This window comes from Balaenoptera acutorostrata, chromosome 10 (assembly GCF_949987535.1).
Source record: "Balaenoptera acutorostrata chromosome 10, mBalAcu1.1, whole genome shotgun sequence".
NCBI lineage: Eukaryota > Metazoa > Chordata > Mammalia > Artiodactyla > Balaenopteridae > Balaenoptera > Balaenoptera acutorostrata.
In genome coordinates this window covers 67,320,411-67,337,824 of record NC_080073.1, presented here as the reverse complement: position 1 = coordinate 67,337,824, position 17,414 = coordinate 67,320,411, and the positions used below count along the sequence as shown (strand labels likewise).

The 17,414-nt window shown below is 53.2% G+C and overlaps 1 protein-coding gene across 2 annotated transcripts in view; it reads right to left on the bottom strand.

Moving 5' to 3' along the window:
• Positions 1 to 1,742: 1,742 nt before the first annotated feature.
• Positions 1,743 to 17,414, bottom strand: part of PACSIN1 (protein kinase C and casein kinase substrate in neurons 1) — a 64,503-nt gene continuing 48,831 nt past the window's right edge. For both annotated transcript variants that reach the window (XM_007186861.3, XM_007186862.3), the window contains exons 2-10: positions 9,957 to 10,081; positions 8,871 to 9,027; positions 7,660 to 7,895; positions 7,102 to 7,257; positions 6,819 to 6,994; positions 6,326 to 6,446; positions 6,100 to 6,227; positions 4,933 to 5,120; positions 1,743 to 4,470 (exon numbers count right to left, since the gene is read on the bottom strand). In XM_007186861.3, the coding sequence (XP_007186923.2) occupies positions 4,361 to 4,470; positions 4,933 to 5,120; positions 6,100 to 6,227; positions 6,326 to 6,446; positions 6,819 to 6,994; positions 7,102 to 7,257; positions 7,660 to 7,895; positions 8,871 to 9,027; positions 9,957 to 10,019 (1,335 nt within the window). In that variant the 5' untranslated portion in view covers positions 10,020 to 10,081 and the 3' untranslated portion in view covers positions 1,743 to 4,360. The remainder of the gene's footprint in view (positions 4,471 to 4,932; positions 5,121 to 6,099; positions 6,228 to 6,325; positions 6,447 to 6,818; positions 6,995 to 7,101; positions 7,258 to 7,659; positions 7,896 to 8,870; positions 9,028 to 9,956; positions 10,082 to 17,414) is intronic.

The following is a 17,414-nucleotide window of genomic DNA, read 5'->3' as shown; positions in this document are numbered from 1 at the left end:
CAGTCACACAGCCAATCAGCGGCAGAACCAAGAACTGAACCCACAAGGACAGGGCTCTCTCTGTCCCTCCATCCTGCGCTGTCAGCGCCCTTAGCCTCTGTAACGCTTAGCTTCTGATGACAGGCTTCCGGGAGACAGCCCAGCGCCACCCAGACCACTGAGGGTTAAACACTGCCCTGTACTGCACCTTCTGCCCTCAGCAATTTTATTGTCTCCAGAAGAAAGTTTACTCCTGGCAGTGAGCAAACAGCACCTTGGCATCTGTCATCTGGGATTGCACTGGGAGGAGGAGGAGGCCCTGCCCCAGGCCAGTACCTCGCTGGGCCCCTGCTGTCTGCCCACCCCCGGGGAGGGGGCAGACTGGGCCCTGGCCAGAACCCAGCTCGGCTCTGCTGAACTGGTTTTGTCTCCGGCCTGCCCACCCTGCCCCCAAGTCCCTGGAGCCACCTGCTTGCACGTCCCCAGCTGGGCCTGGGCCTGGAGAGGCCTCGGATCTCAGGCTGAGGCTGGGGCTGGGAGGGAGGGAGGAGGAGGATTAGGGGCGAGGAGAGGGGAGCTGGAGCCGCTCCAGAACGTGGAGCTGCGGGGGGCTTGGGTGGGGCAGCTCCCTGCTGTGTGGATCTGCACGAGGCGCAGAGGCACACACCCATCCAGTGACACCTCCTGAATCCTCTTCCTCCTTCACACACCTGCCTGTCAGGACTCCATCTAGCCTAGGTCCTCCCTGACCTTTTGCAGGGGAGCCTGCCTCCAGGGCTCCCCATAACTGCATGGAACAGCCTGTCCAAATAAGGCAAACTGTTATCTTTACTTGAAGCGTCCTCTGGCTAAAACCAGGGGTTTGTCCCTGGAGGTGGATCTGCGGGATGAAGAATATGGGGGAGAGAACAGATCCAATCCCCAAATGGACCTTTTCTCCCTGCCCTGAGCATGCCCCGAGGCTGGGGGAAAACAGTAGGGGTGAGGGGACTATAGTATATTTGCCTTGAACGATGGGTTTGTGTCAGGACCCTGTCAGCCTGTCAAGGCCAGAAGGGCCTCAGAGAGACATCTAACCAGACGGGGGAGGCTGAGACCCGGGGTGGGGACACAGTGACCTGATGGCAGGACTGGGACAGGGACTCCTGCCCTGCCCCAGAGGGGATCTGGGCGGAGTGGGGAGGCTGGAGCAGGGGCTGGGACTGGAGCTGAAGCTGGGCTGGGGGCTGAGCCCCGGGCATAACAGAGTTAGGAGCCCAGAGCCCCTGTCCTGCCCCCCAAGGGGCCCCACACAGAAATGCTGTCAGAGGTCAGGCAGGACACAGGAAAGTGTGGCATGGCCTGATGTCACACCACAGGGAGCCTGAGACTGTGAACAGCCAGGAGCCACAGGCCTCAGCGGCCACTTTTAGAATTTTGCTTTAAAAATGGAAACCTATTTAGGGGTCAAATTCACCCTTGAACCATGAGTTTGGGACCCCGGATGCCCCAGGTCTCCTGGTCAGTGCTCATCACCAGGCACCCGGGACTCTAAAGGCCACAGCCTTGGAGCCTTAGAGAGCATCTGGTGTGACCTTCCCTGTACAGACAGGACCCAGGGCCCTGGAAGGTGAAGGGACCAGCCCTCAGGCCCCCAGCCCGTGGTGGTCGCCGGGCCAGTACCCAGCGTGCTCCCCAACAGACGTCCAACCGCAGGCAACTCTCAGAGCGCTCGCAAGACACACAAGACTCAGGATGACAACGTCCAGCCAGGGTGACACAGTTCTGGATTTTATCCACAGTCATACAATCACAACTTATATATATATATATTTGTATTTATATACCTTTAAATTACACAATCATGTACAAAACAGGTGCATTGCTGAGACCACAGCACTTCTCGGAGTTTCACAGGTGTTGGACTAATGGAGTCAGGAAGCCTAGGGTGGCAGGCGGCGGGGCAGCCCCGGCTCCTCGCAGAGCCAGGCTGCAGAAAGGGCGCTTAACTGGGGACAAAACACGGTACACGCCGAGCCCCGCAGGGTGCCCCACGCAGCATCCAGGGGGCGGACGGGGGCTACAGGAGGCGGTGGGCGAGGCCGCTACGCTCGGTGTTGAGTGCCCGACACCAGCACTGACAGGTGGGACTCAGGGGGACTTCCGGGCGGGAGACCCTCCTGCCCTGGGGTCCTGAGGAGCCGGGGGACTGAGAGGGAGTGGTCCCCAACAGGGCCGTGGAGGTGGTTGCTCAGAAGGAATGGGTTTCGAGCCCCCGCCCCGGAGTGGGCTGCTGGAGTGCTGAGGGGGACAGGCCTGGGGTCCAGCCAGGGCCACAGCCCCTCCCCAGGTACCGGGAAGCCGCGGGCACAGAGAGGCGGAGTCCAGGCCCAAGGTGCAGATGTGCTCGCTTCCTGCCTTCCAAGGGGCAGAGGCCTCCAACCCCAACTCCTGCCCTTGGGGAGAGGCTGAAGAGGCTTTTGTTCTGGAGTCCAGAGGCCTGAGGCTTCCGAAATCTTACTTCAGGCTCTGAGGGGCCTAGGGCACATCTCAGGCTGCAGCAGAGGCCCAGAAAGCAGACAGTAACAAGAACAGGGGTGCTGAGAGGGGAGTTTGCCAGACCCTGGGGGTGCCATTGTCCCCAAACCCCCAACTCCCCTGGCCCCAAGGGAGGCCTGCACCAGCTCAGGCCCCTGTGACTCTGCCCAGGTCCTCTGTGACCACATGACCAGGCTCAGGGACTTGAGGCTGGGGTCTGCGACCTCCTGAGTGGGCTGCTGGGAGAAGAAGCACTGAGCAAAAGAGGACTGAGGCTGACGGAGGGGCTGGGGTATCACACTGTCTTTACCTGGAGGCCTGGGGTCCAGGTGCTGCTGGAGCTGAGCAGGTAGGGTGTCTGCAGGCCCGAAGCTCAGAAGTAGCATCAGCTGTGAGCAGTAACCTCGCCTGGTGCTGCAGGAAGTCTCAAAGCCTCACCCCGGAGGTCCCCGAGAGACTCCTCTTCCCGTCATTCCCCTACCTCATTGGGTCTTGTCCTGCCCTAGTCGGCTTCTCAAGCACCCTCGCCCCACTCCTATGGGCCAGGCTGGTTGGTACCTGGTACGAATACCTGGTAATCCAGCACCACTTCCTTTCACCAACCACAGGAAACACTCCTGCTCTTGCGTGAGGCCCTTTGCCTCCTCCCACCCACAAAAGTCCTTTAACTGAGACCCAGGCTTGGAGAGATGGAGGGGCTGCCAGCAGGAGGGGCTGCCAGGGGCTGGGGTTGGGTGAGAGGGGACAAGGAAGAAAGACCTGGCGACTGTCCTGCTTCTGAGGCCGGGGCTCCTCCCTCCTGCAAACCCACGCCTCTCCCATTGGCCACAGGCACCGGGTCCCCAGTGCCTCCCCAGGCAGGCCAGAGCAGCAGAGAGAGGCATGGGAGGCCAGCTTAGCCCAGTGGTTCTACGGTTTTAGATGGACATGGAGGGAGGGAGGGAGAGAGGGAGGGCAAGAGGCCCTCCTCCCCAGGAAATGGGAGGAGGCTGCTACTGTTGTTGGCTTTGCCCTGGGCTTTGGGGGGCTTTGGGGGGCTTTGGGGCCCCTCCCCCCGGCCTGAGGCCTTACGAGAGGGGGGCGGGGTCTGAGGAAGCGCCTGTGCCGGAAGTACTGACAGCGGCAGAGAAGGGCCCCAGCAGGGTCCTCCTGGTCCTTCCGCTGAGCCTGCTCCCCGTTCACTCACCCTCCTACACCCCAGTCACACTGTCACCAACTCCAGCTCACCCCTCTTCATGTCCTGGGGAGTCTAGGGCCCCCTGGAAAGCTCTATGGGAGAAGAGGGTGACTATCCCTCCTCCAGCCCCACCAGTCCTGAGGGGCGAGGCTAGGAGAAGGGCACTCCCCAGGCAGAGTGGAAGACTAAAGAGGAGACCCCCTTCTCGGGGGTCTGCAGGGGAGGTCTTTGAGAATAGGGAGGTGGTGGAGGGGAGCAGGGTTGGGCAGGAGGCAGAGGTCATAAAACCAGGCCCAGAGAATGGGCGCAGGTGCTGGCAGCCTGGGGTGGGGAGGGGAAGGCTGGAGGGACTGAGGCAGGATGGAAGGGTCCAGGAGACACCCATCTGGGCTCAGGAGACTCTTTGGTGGGATCTGAAGAGCGGATGTTGTGATGTCGCTGTTGGGCTAAGTCCTAAGACCCTCACCTACCCTGGGGCCATCACCCCAAGTCCCACCACCCTGGCCTCCAGGCAAATGCTCTGTCTCTTAGTATTTTTTTGTTTTGTTCTGTTTTGACTTTTAAAAAAATAAAAGCTTGATTGGAAAATATGTCTGGAACTCTATGGCGAGGGGAGGAGGACAAGAGTGGGCAGGGAGAGGAGGCGGTGGGTGAGGAGTGGGGGTGATGTGGAGGGGAGCAGGGTAGCTAGATGGCCTCCACGTAGTTGGCGGGATAGAGGCCCAGCTGCCCGCTGTCCAGCCGCCCGCGGCACCAACCCTGCTCGTCCTCCTCGCCAAGCTTGGTGAGCTCATCTCCTAGGGAGGTGACACAGAGGAGCTGGTTGACAGGAACTCAGAGAGGACTTACCCCCACCCCCACCTGCCGGGTAAGCCCTCTGATTACACTGGGCCGACCCCAGTGCCCCGCCCATTACTGCCCGGATGCCAGCCCCCGGAGACCAGCCCCACCCACACCTCAACACCCACGGGCGGCCCAGCCAACCACCTAATCTCGGCTCCACCCCGGAAACCCAGGCCCCGCCTCCAGCTTCATTGCCCTAGTCCTGTCCGTCCTCCTGGCAGCCCTGCCCTCAGGCTCCGCCCCCAATCCAAGTTCTGGCCCTACCCCCACCCTATTCTCAGGTCCAGATTCTGCCCCTGGCACCCACTTGCCACTCTCAGGCCCTGCCCTTGCTCTCCAATTGAAGTCTTGCCCCCGAGGCACAGGTCGCCCTCCAGGTCTTGGCCACGCCCATGCGCCAGGCCCCGCCCCCTTACCAGCCTTGAAGCTGAGCTCGTCCTGCTCCTGTCCGTCGTAGTCGTAGAGCGCCCGCACACGCACTCCCTTGGCGTCTTCATCGAAGGGGTTGGAGCCCCCGTTGGCCTCATTTCCCCCAAATGGATTCCCGCTCTCGTCGTCCGACCACTCAGTGGCGTAAGTCTGGCCCCTGTCGTAGCTGCTAACACTGAGACGCAAAGAGAGGACCCAGCATAAGTGGCCTCTCACCCTGTCCTCAGGGCTGCCCCCTTCTCCCAACCAGAGCCCTGACCCTAAATTCCACCAAGGCTGGAGCAAGGATGGGCCTTGTAAAACGGGGTCCGGAGCCAGTGACCCTCACTGACAGCTCTTTAACCAGATGGGAGGCAGGACTATTAGCATTACTCAGCCCTTGAGTGAGGAGGTGCTGAAAGAGACCCCAGAGAACATCTGACCCCTCATCTGAGAGGGGCATTACAACCCAGTGGCTAAGAGTGAGGATTACTAGTACTAGGGATGTAATGTACAACATGATAAAGATAATTAACACTGCTGTATGTTACCTATGAAAGTTACACAGTAAATCCTAAGAGTTCTCACCACCAGGAAAACAATTTTTTTTCTAATTCTTTAACTTTGTATCTATATGAGATGATGGATGCTCACTAAACTTATTGTGCTAATCATTTCATGATGTATGTGAGTCAGATCATTATGCTGTACACCTTAACCTTATACAGTGCTATGCATCAATTATATCTCAATAAAACTGGAAGAGAAAAAAAAAAACAAGAAAAGAAAGAAATAAGGCCAAGGCAAATATATGAGTGAGGATTCTGGAGCCGGACCTCTTGGGCATCATATCTTGGCTCTGAGGCTTACTAACTAGCTGTGTGACCTTGGGCAAGTCACTTAACCTCTCTGGGTGTTGATTTCTCCATCTGTAAAATGGGAATATTCACACACTCCTCAGAGTGTTGAGAGACATCAAGGAGCTAATTTATGGAAAATGCTTAGAACGGTGCCTGGCACACAGTAGGTGCTCTCACAGGGTTATCTATCACTACCTTTGAGAGGAGCCCAGGGTTGCCATGATTTAGACCATTTCTTGTCTCCTGAGGTAAAACTCAGCTGTCCCAGTGTGTGGACCCCCCTGGCCCCCAGGAAGCTCCATAGGAGGCACTTACCTGCCACGGTCCCCAGCCTGGGATGTGGACTCCACCATCCCAGCAGCATTGGTCAGCACTACCCCCTCTGCCTTCTTGGACTGTTTCTCCTTCTTGGTGGTGGTGTGCGGGAGGTCTGGGTTCCACTCCTGGGGGGCGTCAGGGGAGCAGTCAGGCTGGGGGGCTGCCCCCCGAGGCTCCTTCCAGCTGTTTCAGATTCCCCTTCCCCATCCCCACACATCCTCACCTCAAACTGGGGCCAATTCATGGGCATGCCAGGGCCGCTGGTGCTGCGGAACCATCTGAGGTCTTCCTGGGCGTCGGCCCCCCGGATGGCCTGCTCCAGCTCCCGGTACACTTGAACATAGCTGTGCACGGGGGAGATGGAGAGGTGCAGGGCAAGATGCACCATGGCCCCGTCTCAGCCTCAGTGAGGGCCAGAGCCTGTTCAGGAGACCAGGGTGCTGGCGTGCCCCCCAGGTGGGAATCAGGCTGCTTCCAAAGGAGCAATCTCTGAGTGGGCAGCTCCAGGTATGCCCAGTGGGCACCTTCTCCATCCCCACCTTAGCCACTCACCCATCCATCCAAGCATGTTTCTTGAGTATCTGGTGTGTGTCAGCTTACACCCAGGCAGCCACTGGCCCCTGCAGCTCTGCCCTCCCCTTCCTGTCACTATAACATAGGGCCCAGGATGCCCTGCTGCCTCTGCCTGTGCCCACCGTGCCGCCACGCCCAGCTACCTGCTATTCTCAGCTAGGTTGAGGTGACGTTTGATGTCTAGCAGCACCTCCTTGAGGAAGACCAGCCTCCTTTCCTCAAATTGCTGGCACTGTTCAAACACCTGCTCCATGCCCTCCATGTACTGGGGTGTGGTCTTGCCCACGTCATCCAGCACCTTCTCATACTTCTCCTGCATCTATAGGAACCAGGGCAAGGCGGAGGGTGGTGGTGGTGAGACCCAGGCCTGCAGCTCCCAGCTGCCACCCACTCCAAGGGGCCCTGAGACCCCAGCCCGACCAGCACCTTCTGCACATCCTGCTTGCACTTGTCCACTTTATCCTGCAGCTTCTTCTGCTGCTCGGGTGTGACCGACTGCTCCGTCTTGCTATTCATCTCCCGGGTCATGGCCAGCTTCTCCTCTTTGCAGGCCAGATGGTAGGCCTTCTTGGCTGCCTCTAGCTGTGGGGAGGGGGGGGAGAGGGGGCAGGGTGTAAGCAGAAGCAAACGTGTTCACTCTCAACCCCTCCCACCTGCCCGCTCCACCGGGAGCTGTGAGCACACATTCTTAAAAGGCGGAAGGGATGCAGGCCCCAGCTCCAGGTATTCAGGAGCAGCGCCCACCCATCTGTGCATTTCCCTGCACTGCCTGCCCCTGTGGACTCCCTCCCATCGGGCACTGCAGGGCCTGCCCCATCTGTGGGTGTTTCTTTCTGGCAGGCAGTGCTGCTCCCCTGTGGGCCCAATACCAGTGGGCAGTGCACCGCCTGCCACATCCGTAGAGACCCTCCCTCTGATCAGTCTGCCCCTCTTGAGCCCAGCTGCCCAGCCTCGCCCCTTCCGTGGCAGCCGCCCACCAGGCACCTCCTTTATCTTCTTGGCCCAGGGCTTCTGGGCCTTGCGGAAGCCGTCTTCAGCCTCCTTGGTCTCCTTGAAGCCGCCCATGATCTGCTTGTGATAGGCATCCTTCTGCCAGTTCTTGACCTTCTCCAGGTCCTCGTTTAGCAGGCTGTTCTTCACCTCCTGGTGCAGTTCGCTCACTTTGTCCGCCTCCGTCATCATGGCACCCCAGGCCCGCTCCAGGCTGCCATACTGTGGGCCTGAGGAAATGGCCATGCGGTCACCGGGTCCTCATTACCCCCGGCCCAGAGGCCCGCCTCACGCCTCCTTTCTCTGAGGCTTTCCCCATACTTCCCATGGCAGCAGAAATGCCCTCCTCTGCTCTCCCTATAGTTTTATCCATCTTCCAGGGCCGAAGAACAGCCACCTCCTTCAGGAAGCCTTTTCTGAGTACTCTATCCTCACACACCTCGGTCTCCAGCCCTCATGAATTGTTCTTACAGCGTCCGTCTCTGGGCCTACTCCCTGTCTCCCCCATCAGCTTGTGAGCCCCATGGGCGGCAGCCTGGACCCCCATGAGCTCTCACAAGCCAGCACAGCACCAGGCACGCAGTCGGTGCTCCGGGAATGTTGACTGAACGTAAAACTGAAGAACCAACTGGTGACAGATAACAGGAAGCCACTGGGACCAGACATCCCACAGGATCTGGACCAGCAAGAACAATTGCTATAATAAAATTTGCATATGGGCCACATTAAACGCCCTGAATTTGATAGTTGGACTATGGTTATGTAAACAAATGTTCTTATTCTTCGGTGTTACATGAAGAATTTAGGGTGAAGGGGCATGTCTCTAACTTAAATGGTTCGGAAAAGATATGCCTATAAATAGAGAGGGAGTGAGAAAACAAACGTAGTAAAATGTGAGCTGGTGAGTCTGGGTGAAAGGTATGTAATTCTCTGTACTGTTCTAGCAACTGTTCTCTAAGCTTAAATTATTTCAAAATAAAAAGTTGTTTGTTTTTAATCCAACCTAAAATTGCAGAAAGTAGAGCTGACCGGGGACAGGGAGGCCTGCGTGGTTTGGGAGGGGAAGTGTGCGGGGCAGGGCCCGGCGACTGGGGGGTGCAGGTGCATCCAGAGGCAGGGCGCTCCCGGGACCCAGACAGTGGGGGGCCGGTTAGCGCCTGGGGTGTGCGCACGGGCTGCGCATGGGGCAGGAGGGGGAGGGGCACCTTTCTCGATGAGCTGGCGCCAGCGCTTGGCCCAGTCGGTGAGCTGCTGCGCATACGCCTTCTCGATCTTGGCGCGCTCCTGCACGCAGTTCATCAGGTCGTTGCACAGCCGGTGCCCGTCATCGATGCGCTTCACCGTCCGCTTGTAGTTCCCCACCTGGCGGCCGAGCAGCGAGCACGACTCCCGCGGGCTCCCCGCCTCGTCCGCCCGGCCGCCCTGGCCACCCTGTCCTGCAGGGGGCGCCCGCTGGGCCACCCCGGCCGCCCCGCGCTCACACCCTGGGGGCTCTGCACCCTCTCGACGGAGGCTTGGACACCCCCCTCACACCCCACCGTCTATACACTCCCTCATCCCACTTTAAACAGAATTTCCTCACTGCCACCAAGTGCAGAAGGATATTTATAATTTGGACTTAGACTCAAATGAATTATTCATTTTGTACTTGCCGTGGTAAATCTATTATATTTATATAGACTCATATAAGCGTTGAGTTGAGCTGCAGCTTCTTGACATAATATTATGTTTTGTAGACATCTCATTAAACACTTATTAATTTAGGTTTGGCAGTTTTCACTTTGGGTTTTGGAAGCCGATGGAAAATTTCTTTCTGGGTCTCAAATATTTTGGGAGGCTCCTGCAATGCTGGCTCCACCTCTTTGTTGCTGCGGGGCTCCCTGAACTCGTAACACTTCTCTGTGACCAGTGCTCCGCCCCCTGCCCACTGCATAGGGTAGGAGGCGGGGCACAGTTGTGAAAGGACACGTAAGCTGTAAAGTGCTGCACCTGCCTGCGTGAAGCACGAGGAGTCTGAGCCGGGGCCCCCAGAGCAGAGGGTCAGGAGGGCCCTGTTCCGCATCATAAATTCCACAGGATCTCTCCAGGGGCAGCTGTGGGGCAGAGGGGCTCTGGGCTCAATGGTCTGTAGGAACCACTTGGTGGCAACAACCGCCCGCTGGACATGGAGGGCTTTGGAGGGGTCCGTGGGGCTGGGGAGCAAGATCTGAGGTCATGGGTGGGTGGGAGCCTGGGCCTCCACGCAGCCAGGCTGCCTGGTCCCCAGGACCTGGGGAGCATCTAAGCCTCACCTCCCAGAAGCTGTCGGTGGTCTCCTCCAGAGCTAGCGAGGCCTCGTCGTAGGAGCCAGACATGGTGTGGCCGTTGCGGGGTGGACAGGTGTGGAGCGGCGGTCAGCAGGCCGGCTGCTCATGCGCTGGGAGGGCAGGAGAGAGATCCTAGAGATGAGGGCAGCTCCCCGCATGCCCCATTCCAGGCCTGGGGCCCCAACTTGCTGTGGGCCTCGCATTGGATGGGGGCTCAGAGACTGGCTCCCCATCCCTAGGGTAACCCCAAGAGCCACCCTGTAGCACCCCTCGTGCCCACCTCCCGGTCTCTCCGCCATAAGCTCTTCACTCCACATCCTGTCCTTCCCCTCTCCCCTAAGTCCGTCATCCAGCTCAAGCGTGGGCACCTCTTCTCAGAAGCCTGCTGCAACCACCAGAACCATGGTGCCTACAACTGTTTTTGTGCTCCTGGACTCTTAGAGCTAAAACCTAGGGCCACGTAATTACATATTTGCTTTATATAAATCCGCAGTTTGCTTCACAGACACACACAGCTCCTCAAAGCCAGCAATCAGGCTTATCTTTGTGCATGTCCTGCACTCCCCCTCCCCAGGACCTGGCACCCTGGGGGTCAATGATGAACCCTAGAAAGCTTCTCAATCTGCCCACCTCGGTACTGCCCACCCTGACACAGCTGAATCCTTGCACCTGGTGCAAAAAACCCACCTCAGCTCCCGCCCAATCCCCAATTGACGCAGAACCCCTGGTCTCAGCCCCTAGAACCTCCCTGAACCCCCCCACCTGAAGCCTGGACCCGAGACCCTCGGGAAGCTGGCAGCAGGCCCCCTCCTACCTCCCGCCCAGGCTCAGCGCCTCCTCAGATCTCTGAGCTACTGGGCTCCTGTAAATGCCCTTCCGGCTGCCCTGGTGCCCAGCTTCAAAGCCTCCGTTAGCCGCTTACGTATCTCCTGAGTCCCAGACATGTGGCTTCCTGGCCCACAGGTCAGAGCACCGCAATCTGCATGAACATCGGGGTGGCTGTGTGTACCATGGATCTGTCAGCAGGCATCACAGCTATCCAATCTAGGCCATGTGCTGCCCCCGGGCCAGGGCAGGCACTGCCCTACTCCCATCCCCCAGTCCTCATCACCACCCTGGACAAGAATGGCTCAGTAGTTAGGAGACAGGACGCAGAGAGCTAGGGGCCTGGTCTTCAAAGGGGCAGTGAGTCCAGGCTGGGCCTGACTCTGAAATGGAGCAGGACCCTATGATCCTTGCTGCCCATGTCCTCAGCCTGCCTTTTGTCTGTGGAAAAACTTTAGCCAAACAGTAAGTTTAATCAGATAAGTGAGAAAATGCAGAAACAAGACTAAAAGTCTAAGAGTCTAAACAAGTCCAACAAGAGAAAATAGTAATAGTTTAGTCATTAAGCATAGTCAAGGACCTTTAGTTCCTCTTCAAGGGCTATAGATAATATTCTGAGCCATATCCTGTGAGCTGTCTTACAGATACTAAAACCGCTACCAGGTGGAAGAAGTTAACTACATGATGACCAGGCTGTAGCCATGACATAAGCTGCCACAATTCCAAGAACTGGCCTCAAAGAAATATGAACAAACCGACCCTTGAACCGAAGACTAACTGTACTTAAACAATCAAGATGACACTGATCAGACCACTGCATGACCAATTTCAAGATGACTGTCAGAGCTGACTGTGCTGTTTCTGCAAGTAGCCCCTCCCCTTCACCTACAGAAGCTCTTGCCCACTGATTGTCAGTGGGGGGAAATTGGCCTTTGGACAGGAATCTGCCCTCCCCCAAATAAAGCAAACTTTTCTTTCCACCAAACTTGCTTTTTTTTTTTTTTTTAATTTTATTTATTTATTTATGGCTGTGTTGGGTCTTCGTTTCTGCGCGAGGGCTTTCCCTAGTTGCGGCAAGTGGGGGCCACTCTTCATCGCGGTGCGGGGGCCTCTCACTATCGCCGCCTCTCTTGTTGCGGAGCACAGGCTCCAGACGCGCAGGCTCAGCAGTTGTGGCTCATGGGCCTAGTCGCTCCACGGCATGTGGGATCTTCCCAGACCAGGGCTCGAACCCGTGTCCCCTGCACTGGCAGGCAGATTCTCAATCACTGCGCCACCAAGGAAGCCCCAAACTTGCCTCTTAATTGGCTTTACAGCAGCGAGCAGCCGGATCCCCACTTTCAGTAACAGTTTTTGGCACCCGACATAGGGCTGCTGCACTCTCACAGCACCTGGCTCCCTGGGGTTTTCCCGAGCAGACTCGCCCACCATGACCATGTGCTGGGATGGCTGCGAGGAGCCTGCCACTCGTGGCTAGCTGGTCCTGAGAGAGGGATTTGGGGGGACGTTCCTAGCAGCTGCCAAAACCATTTGTTTCGGGAATCCTCCCTGTTTCTCCCCTGCTTGGCACTGGCTGCCAATGTACGTTTTTCCTTGGTGGAACGGAAACATGCATCTAGACGAGCTGACAAGCTCCAAGACAGAGTAAGTCCACTGGTGTGTACCCAGGCAAACTTCTATTTTGAGCACAAAGTGCTATTTGGGCATTTTGCCAATTGGTTCTGACATGTGTCTGACACTGAGGACCATTTGTGTTGGGGAAATATTTGTTTGGGACTCTGTATCAGTCATCCTCTTGGAGGATTTGTGACAGTTCTGTCTTCTGGTGTGTGAGTGTATATTCCATTTGTGTGATTGGAAAAATTTTAGCTATGAGATTATGACTAAAGAAAAAAGACAATTTTTTTTTGGCCACACTGCTTGACATACAGGATCCTAGTTCCCCGACCAGGGATCGAACCTGTGTCCCCTGCAGTGGAAGCACAGGGTCTCAAGAACTGGACCACCAGGGAAGTCCCAAAGATAATTTTTTTTACCAATCTAAGACAACAGTATTCTTTAGACTCTGGAGAAAATTGGTTAAGATGAAACTCTTTTGAAATTCCAAAAGAGTTTTGAAATTCTTCTAGTTCTTTTTGCATCTGCAGTTAGAGAAAGCTAGCTTGATAAAATACTCTTTTCAGAATTCTGACCCTCAGAGAACAAAAATATGCCTAGGAGAAAACTTGAAGTTAACTCTTATCATGTCCTTGAAATACAAACACAGCCCACTTTGCCTGCGACTTCAGCCTTGGGTTAATTAGTAGAACTTCAAAAGATGTTTGGGTTTATTAAACATGCATCTTGTACCACAATAAAGAGAAACTATGCTATGCAAAAAAATGTAAGTTTTTAGAGGTTATGGAATATGTTCTTTTTAAAAATTAATTATTTTATTTTTGGCTGTGTTGGGTCTTCATTGCTGCGTGCGGGCTTTCTCTAGTTGCGGCGAGTGGGGGCTACTCTTCGTTGCAGTGGACGGGCTTCTCATTGCGGTGGCTTCTTTTGTTGCGGAGCATGGGCTCTAGTTGCACGGGCTTCAGTAGTTGTGGCAGGTGGGCTCAGTAGTTGTGGCTCGCAGGCTCTAGAGCGCAGGCTCTGTAGTTATGGCACATGGGCTTAGTTGCTCCACAGCATGTGGGAGCTTCCCGGACCAGGGATTGAACCCGTGTCCCCTGCATTGGCAGGTGGATTCTCAACCACTGCGCCACCAGGGAAGTCCCAGAATATGTTCTTAAGTTTGCCAATCAGTAAATGCTGTGTAACAGTTCAATTACTTACTTCTTGGTTTTGTTAAGGCTTTTAAGTGTTAAAAACTGAAATATGTAATTAAAGCTACTAAAAATGATAAGGGAAGCATTTCAGTGTGTAAAGCAAGTAGGATATGTGTGGTGGGCAGAGAAGATATAAAGAATGGAGATATTTTTGTTGAGGAAAAATGATGGTAATAATCTTGTCCTAGAGCTGGTTATTTCTGGATGGGGAAATCATATGGATACAAAGGTGATAAAAGGTTTGCAAAAAAAGGGAACTTTGAGAAAAGAATTTTGTACACTGTCAGGAGTGATTAAGATTAGATTGGATTTAATTAGGTTAATATCTATAGTAAGCTGGTAAAGACTGGAATTTGGTTTCTTTCTCCCTGTTAAGAGAACAAAATTTTTCTGGAATACTGAGCTGCTTTTAATAACAGATTGTAAGTTTCTTTCTTTTTTCTTTTAATAACACCAATATTTTTTAAATTAGTTAATTAATTAATTAATTAATTTTTTGGCTGCATTGGGTCTTCATTGCTGTGCATGGGCTTTCTCTAGTAGCAGAGGCTACTCTTCATTGCAGTGTGCAGGCTTCTCATTGCAATGGCTTCTCTTGTTGCAGAGCACGGGCTCTAGGAGCACGGGCTTCAGTAGTTGTGGCCTACAGGCTCGGTAGTTGTGGTGCACCGGCTTAGTTGCTCCACAGCATGTGGGATCTTCCCAGCCCAGCGCTTGAACCTGTGTCCCCTGCATTGGCAGGCGGATTCTTAACCGCTGCGCCACCAGAGAAACCTGTAAGTTTCTTTCTCTAGCCAACTTTGAGTATTCCAAAAGGCCCCTAGGCATCTCAGAAGAAATATTAAAGCAACTAGGATTTCGTAAGTTAAATTATATGGACAACATTTGATAACTTTCAGATCATACTGCTGAACTGGGTAAGAAATTTAAAGAATTCTAATGAAAAGCTATTGTTTTGCTTCAAACCATATGTATATATATATTTGGCTGCGCTGTGCAGCATGCAGGATCTTAGTTCCCTGACCAGGGATTGAACCCGTGTCCCCTGCATTAGGAGTGCAGAGTCTTAACTACTGGACTGCCAAGGAAGTCCCTCAAACCATAATTTTGACCCCAATGTTCAGGATGGAAAAAATTGGCTAGTTTTCATAGAGTATAATTACTTACCATGTGTATCACTGCTGGCTTTAAGTTTACTACTAAAAGCACATGTACAGGGACTTCCCTGGTGGCACAGAGGTTAAGACTCCATGCTCACAATGCAGGAGGCCCAGGTTTGATCCCTGGTCTGGGAACTAGATCCCACATGCATGCCGCAACTAAGAGTTTGCATGCCACAACTAAGGAGCCCACAAGCTGCAACTAAGGAGCTGGCGAGCCACAACTAAGGGGCTCTTGAGCCGCAACTAAGGAGCCCACCTGCTGCAACTAAGACACAATGCAACCAAATAAATAATAAATATTTTAAAAAATAAAAGCACATGTACAATGCTTGTGTGACAATTGGGTATTAGTGCTAAAATGTGTAGCCTATAAAATGTTTCCCCATCAGCATACCCCTGTATTAGTTTGTTATATCTGATTAGTTTTCCCCCATCATGGATAACTAGGCCAATATATAACCAAAAAGTAGGTCTAGCACTGAGGGACATGAATGAACCCAGAGCAGGCAATGGAGCTACATCTGGCAGTGCTGGAAAAATATACTGATTATCAATGCTTTCTGTGCAAATATTTGCAATTAAAGTGGGGGGGGAAATGATGGAAGAAATTTTCACATATTGAGGTATGGGGAAGTCATTCTGGCTTACACATGATTTAATTTGAACTTTAGACTAACCAAAACAGCCTGTTTGTGGCCTAGTAAACATACATTGTATATCTGCTTTAACCATTAAGGAAAAAAAACAAAACAAAACACATACAGAGAATAATACGAAGATGCATTTTGATTGTTATCCTCATTGTAATATGTCTACTAATTTTCAAATGTTTGTCCAGGTACTATGACAAGTAATCAAAGAGAGAGTTAATGTTTTCATAATATAAAATGTTGAGGACTTCCCCAGTGGCGCAGTGGTTAATGCAAGGGACATGGATTCGATCCCTGGTCCGGGAAGATCCCACATGCTGCAGAGCAACTAAGCCCATGCGAGACAACTACTGAGCCTGCGCTCTAGAGCCTGCGAGCCACAACTACTGAGCCTGCGTGCCACAACTACTGAAGCCTGAGCACCTAGGGCCCGTGCTCTGCAACAAGAGAAGCCACCACAATGAGAAGCCCGCACACTGCAACAAAGAGTAGCCCCCACTTGTCACAACTAGAGAAAGCCCGCGCACAGTAACAAAGACCCAACGCAGCCAATAAATAAATTTTTAAAAAAATGTTGATGCTAAGCTTGGAACTTGAGATTATTTCCAACTCTGTGTCGTTCCCAAAATTAGGCAGGACTATGCCCCACTTCAGCAGGAAGTAGTGAGAGCAGTTGTCGCGCCATTCACTCAAAGATTTGGGGAAACCTGGAACAGAAATGGAACTAAAACAGAATTCCTCTACCAAGTCTATGATTAACCTCGGTATCCAAAACTTTATTCCCTTTCTTGTTTTGTACCTGTCCCTCCTCAAGACTGAGGAGTATCAAAGAAAAGGGGGTATTGAAATGGAGCAGGACCCTATGGTCCTTGCCCCACATGTCCTCAGCCTGCTTTTTTTTTTTAAAGCTACTCTATTTATTTACTTATTTATTTATTTAATCTTTTTTAGCTGTGTTGGGTCTTCGTTTCTGTGTGAGGGCTTTCTCTAGTTGCAGCAAGCGGGGGCCACTCTTCATCGTGGTGCGGGGGCCACTCTTCATCGCGGTGCGCGGGCCTCTCACTATCACGGCCCCTCCCGTTGCGGGGCACAGGCTCCAGACGCGCAGGCTCAGCAGTTGTGGCTCACGGGCCCAGTTGCTCCACGGCATGTGGGATCTTCCCAGACCAGGGCTCGAACCCGTGTCCCCTGCATTAGCAGGCAGATTCTCAACCACTGCGCCACCAGGGAAGCCCTCAGCCTGCCTTTTGAGTGTGGAAAAACTTTAGCCAAAGAGTAAGTTTAATCAGAGAAGTGAGAAAATCAAGAAACAAAGGAAAACAGTCCAATAAGACTAAATAATAATAGATTAGTCATTAAGCATAGTCAAGGACCATTAGTTTTTTCTCAAAGGCTATAGATAATACTCTGAGCCATATCCTATGAGCTGTCTTATAGATACTAAAACCCCATCAGGTGGAAGAAGTTAACTACATGATGACCAGGCTGTAGCCATGACATAAGCTGCCACAATTCTGAGAGCTGGCCTCAAAGAAATGGGAATAAACCAACCCTGGAACTGAAGATTAACTGTACTTAAAATAATCAAGATGCTCTATGTCAAAAAACCAAACAAGCCAATCAAAAAATGGGCAGAAGATCTAAATAGATATTTCTCCAAAGAAGACACAGAGATGGCCAAAAAGCACATGAAAAGATGCTCAACATCACTAATTATCAAAGAAATGCAAATCAAAACTACAATGAGGTATCACCTCACACTGGTCAGAATGGCCATATCAAAATGTCTACAAACAATAAATGCTGGAGAGGGTGTGGAGAAAAGGGAACCCTCCTACGCTATTGGAGGGAATGTAAATTGGTATAATCACTATGGAGAATAGTATGGAGGTTCCTTAAAAAGACAAAAATAGAGCTACCATATGGTCCAGCAATCACACTCCTGGGCATATACCTGAAGAAAACCATACTTCAAAAAGACATGTGGGCTTC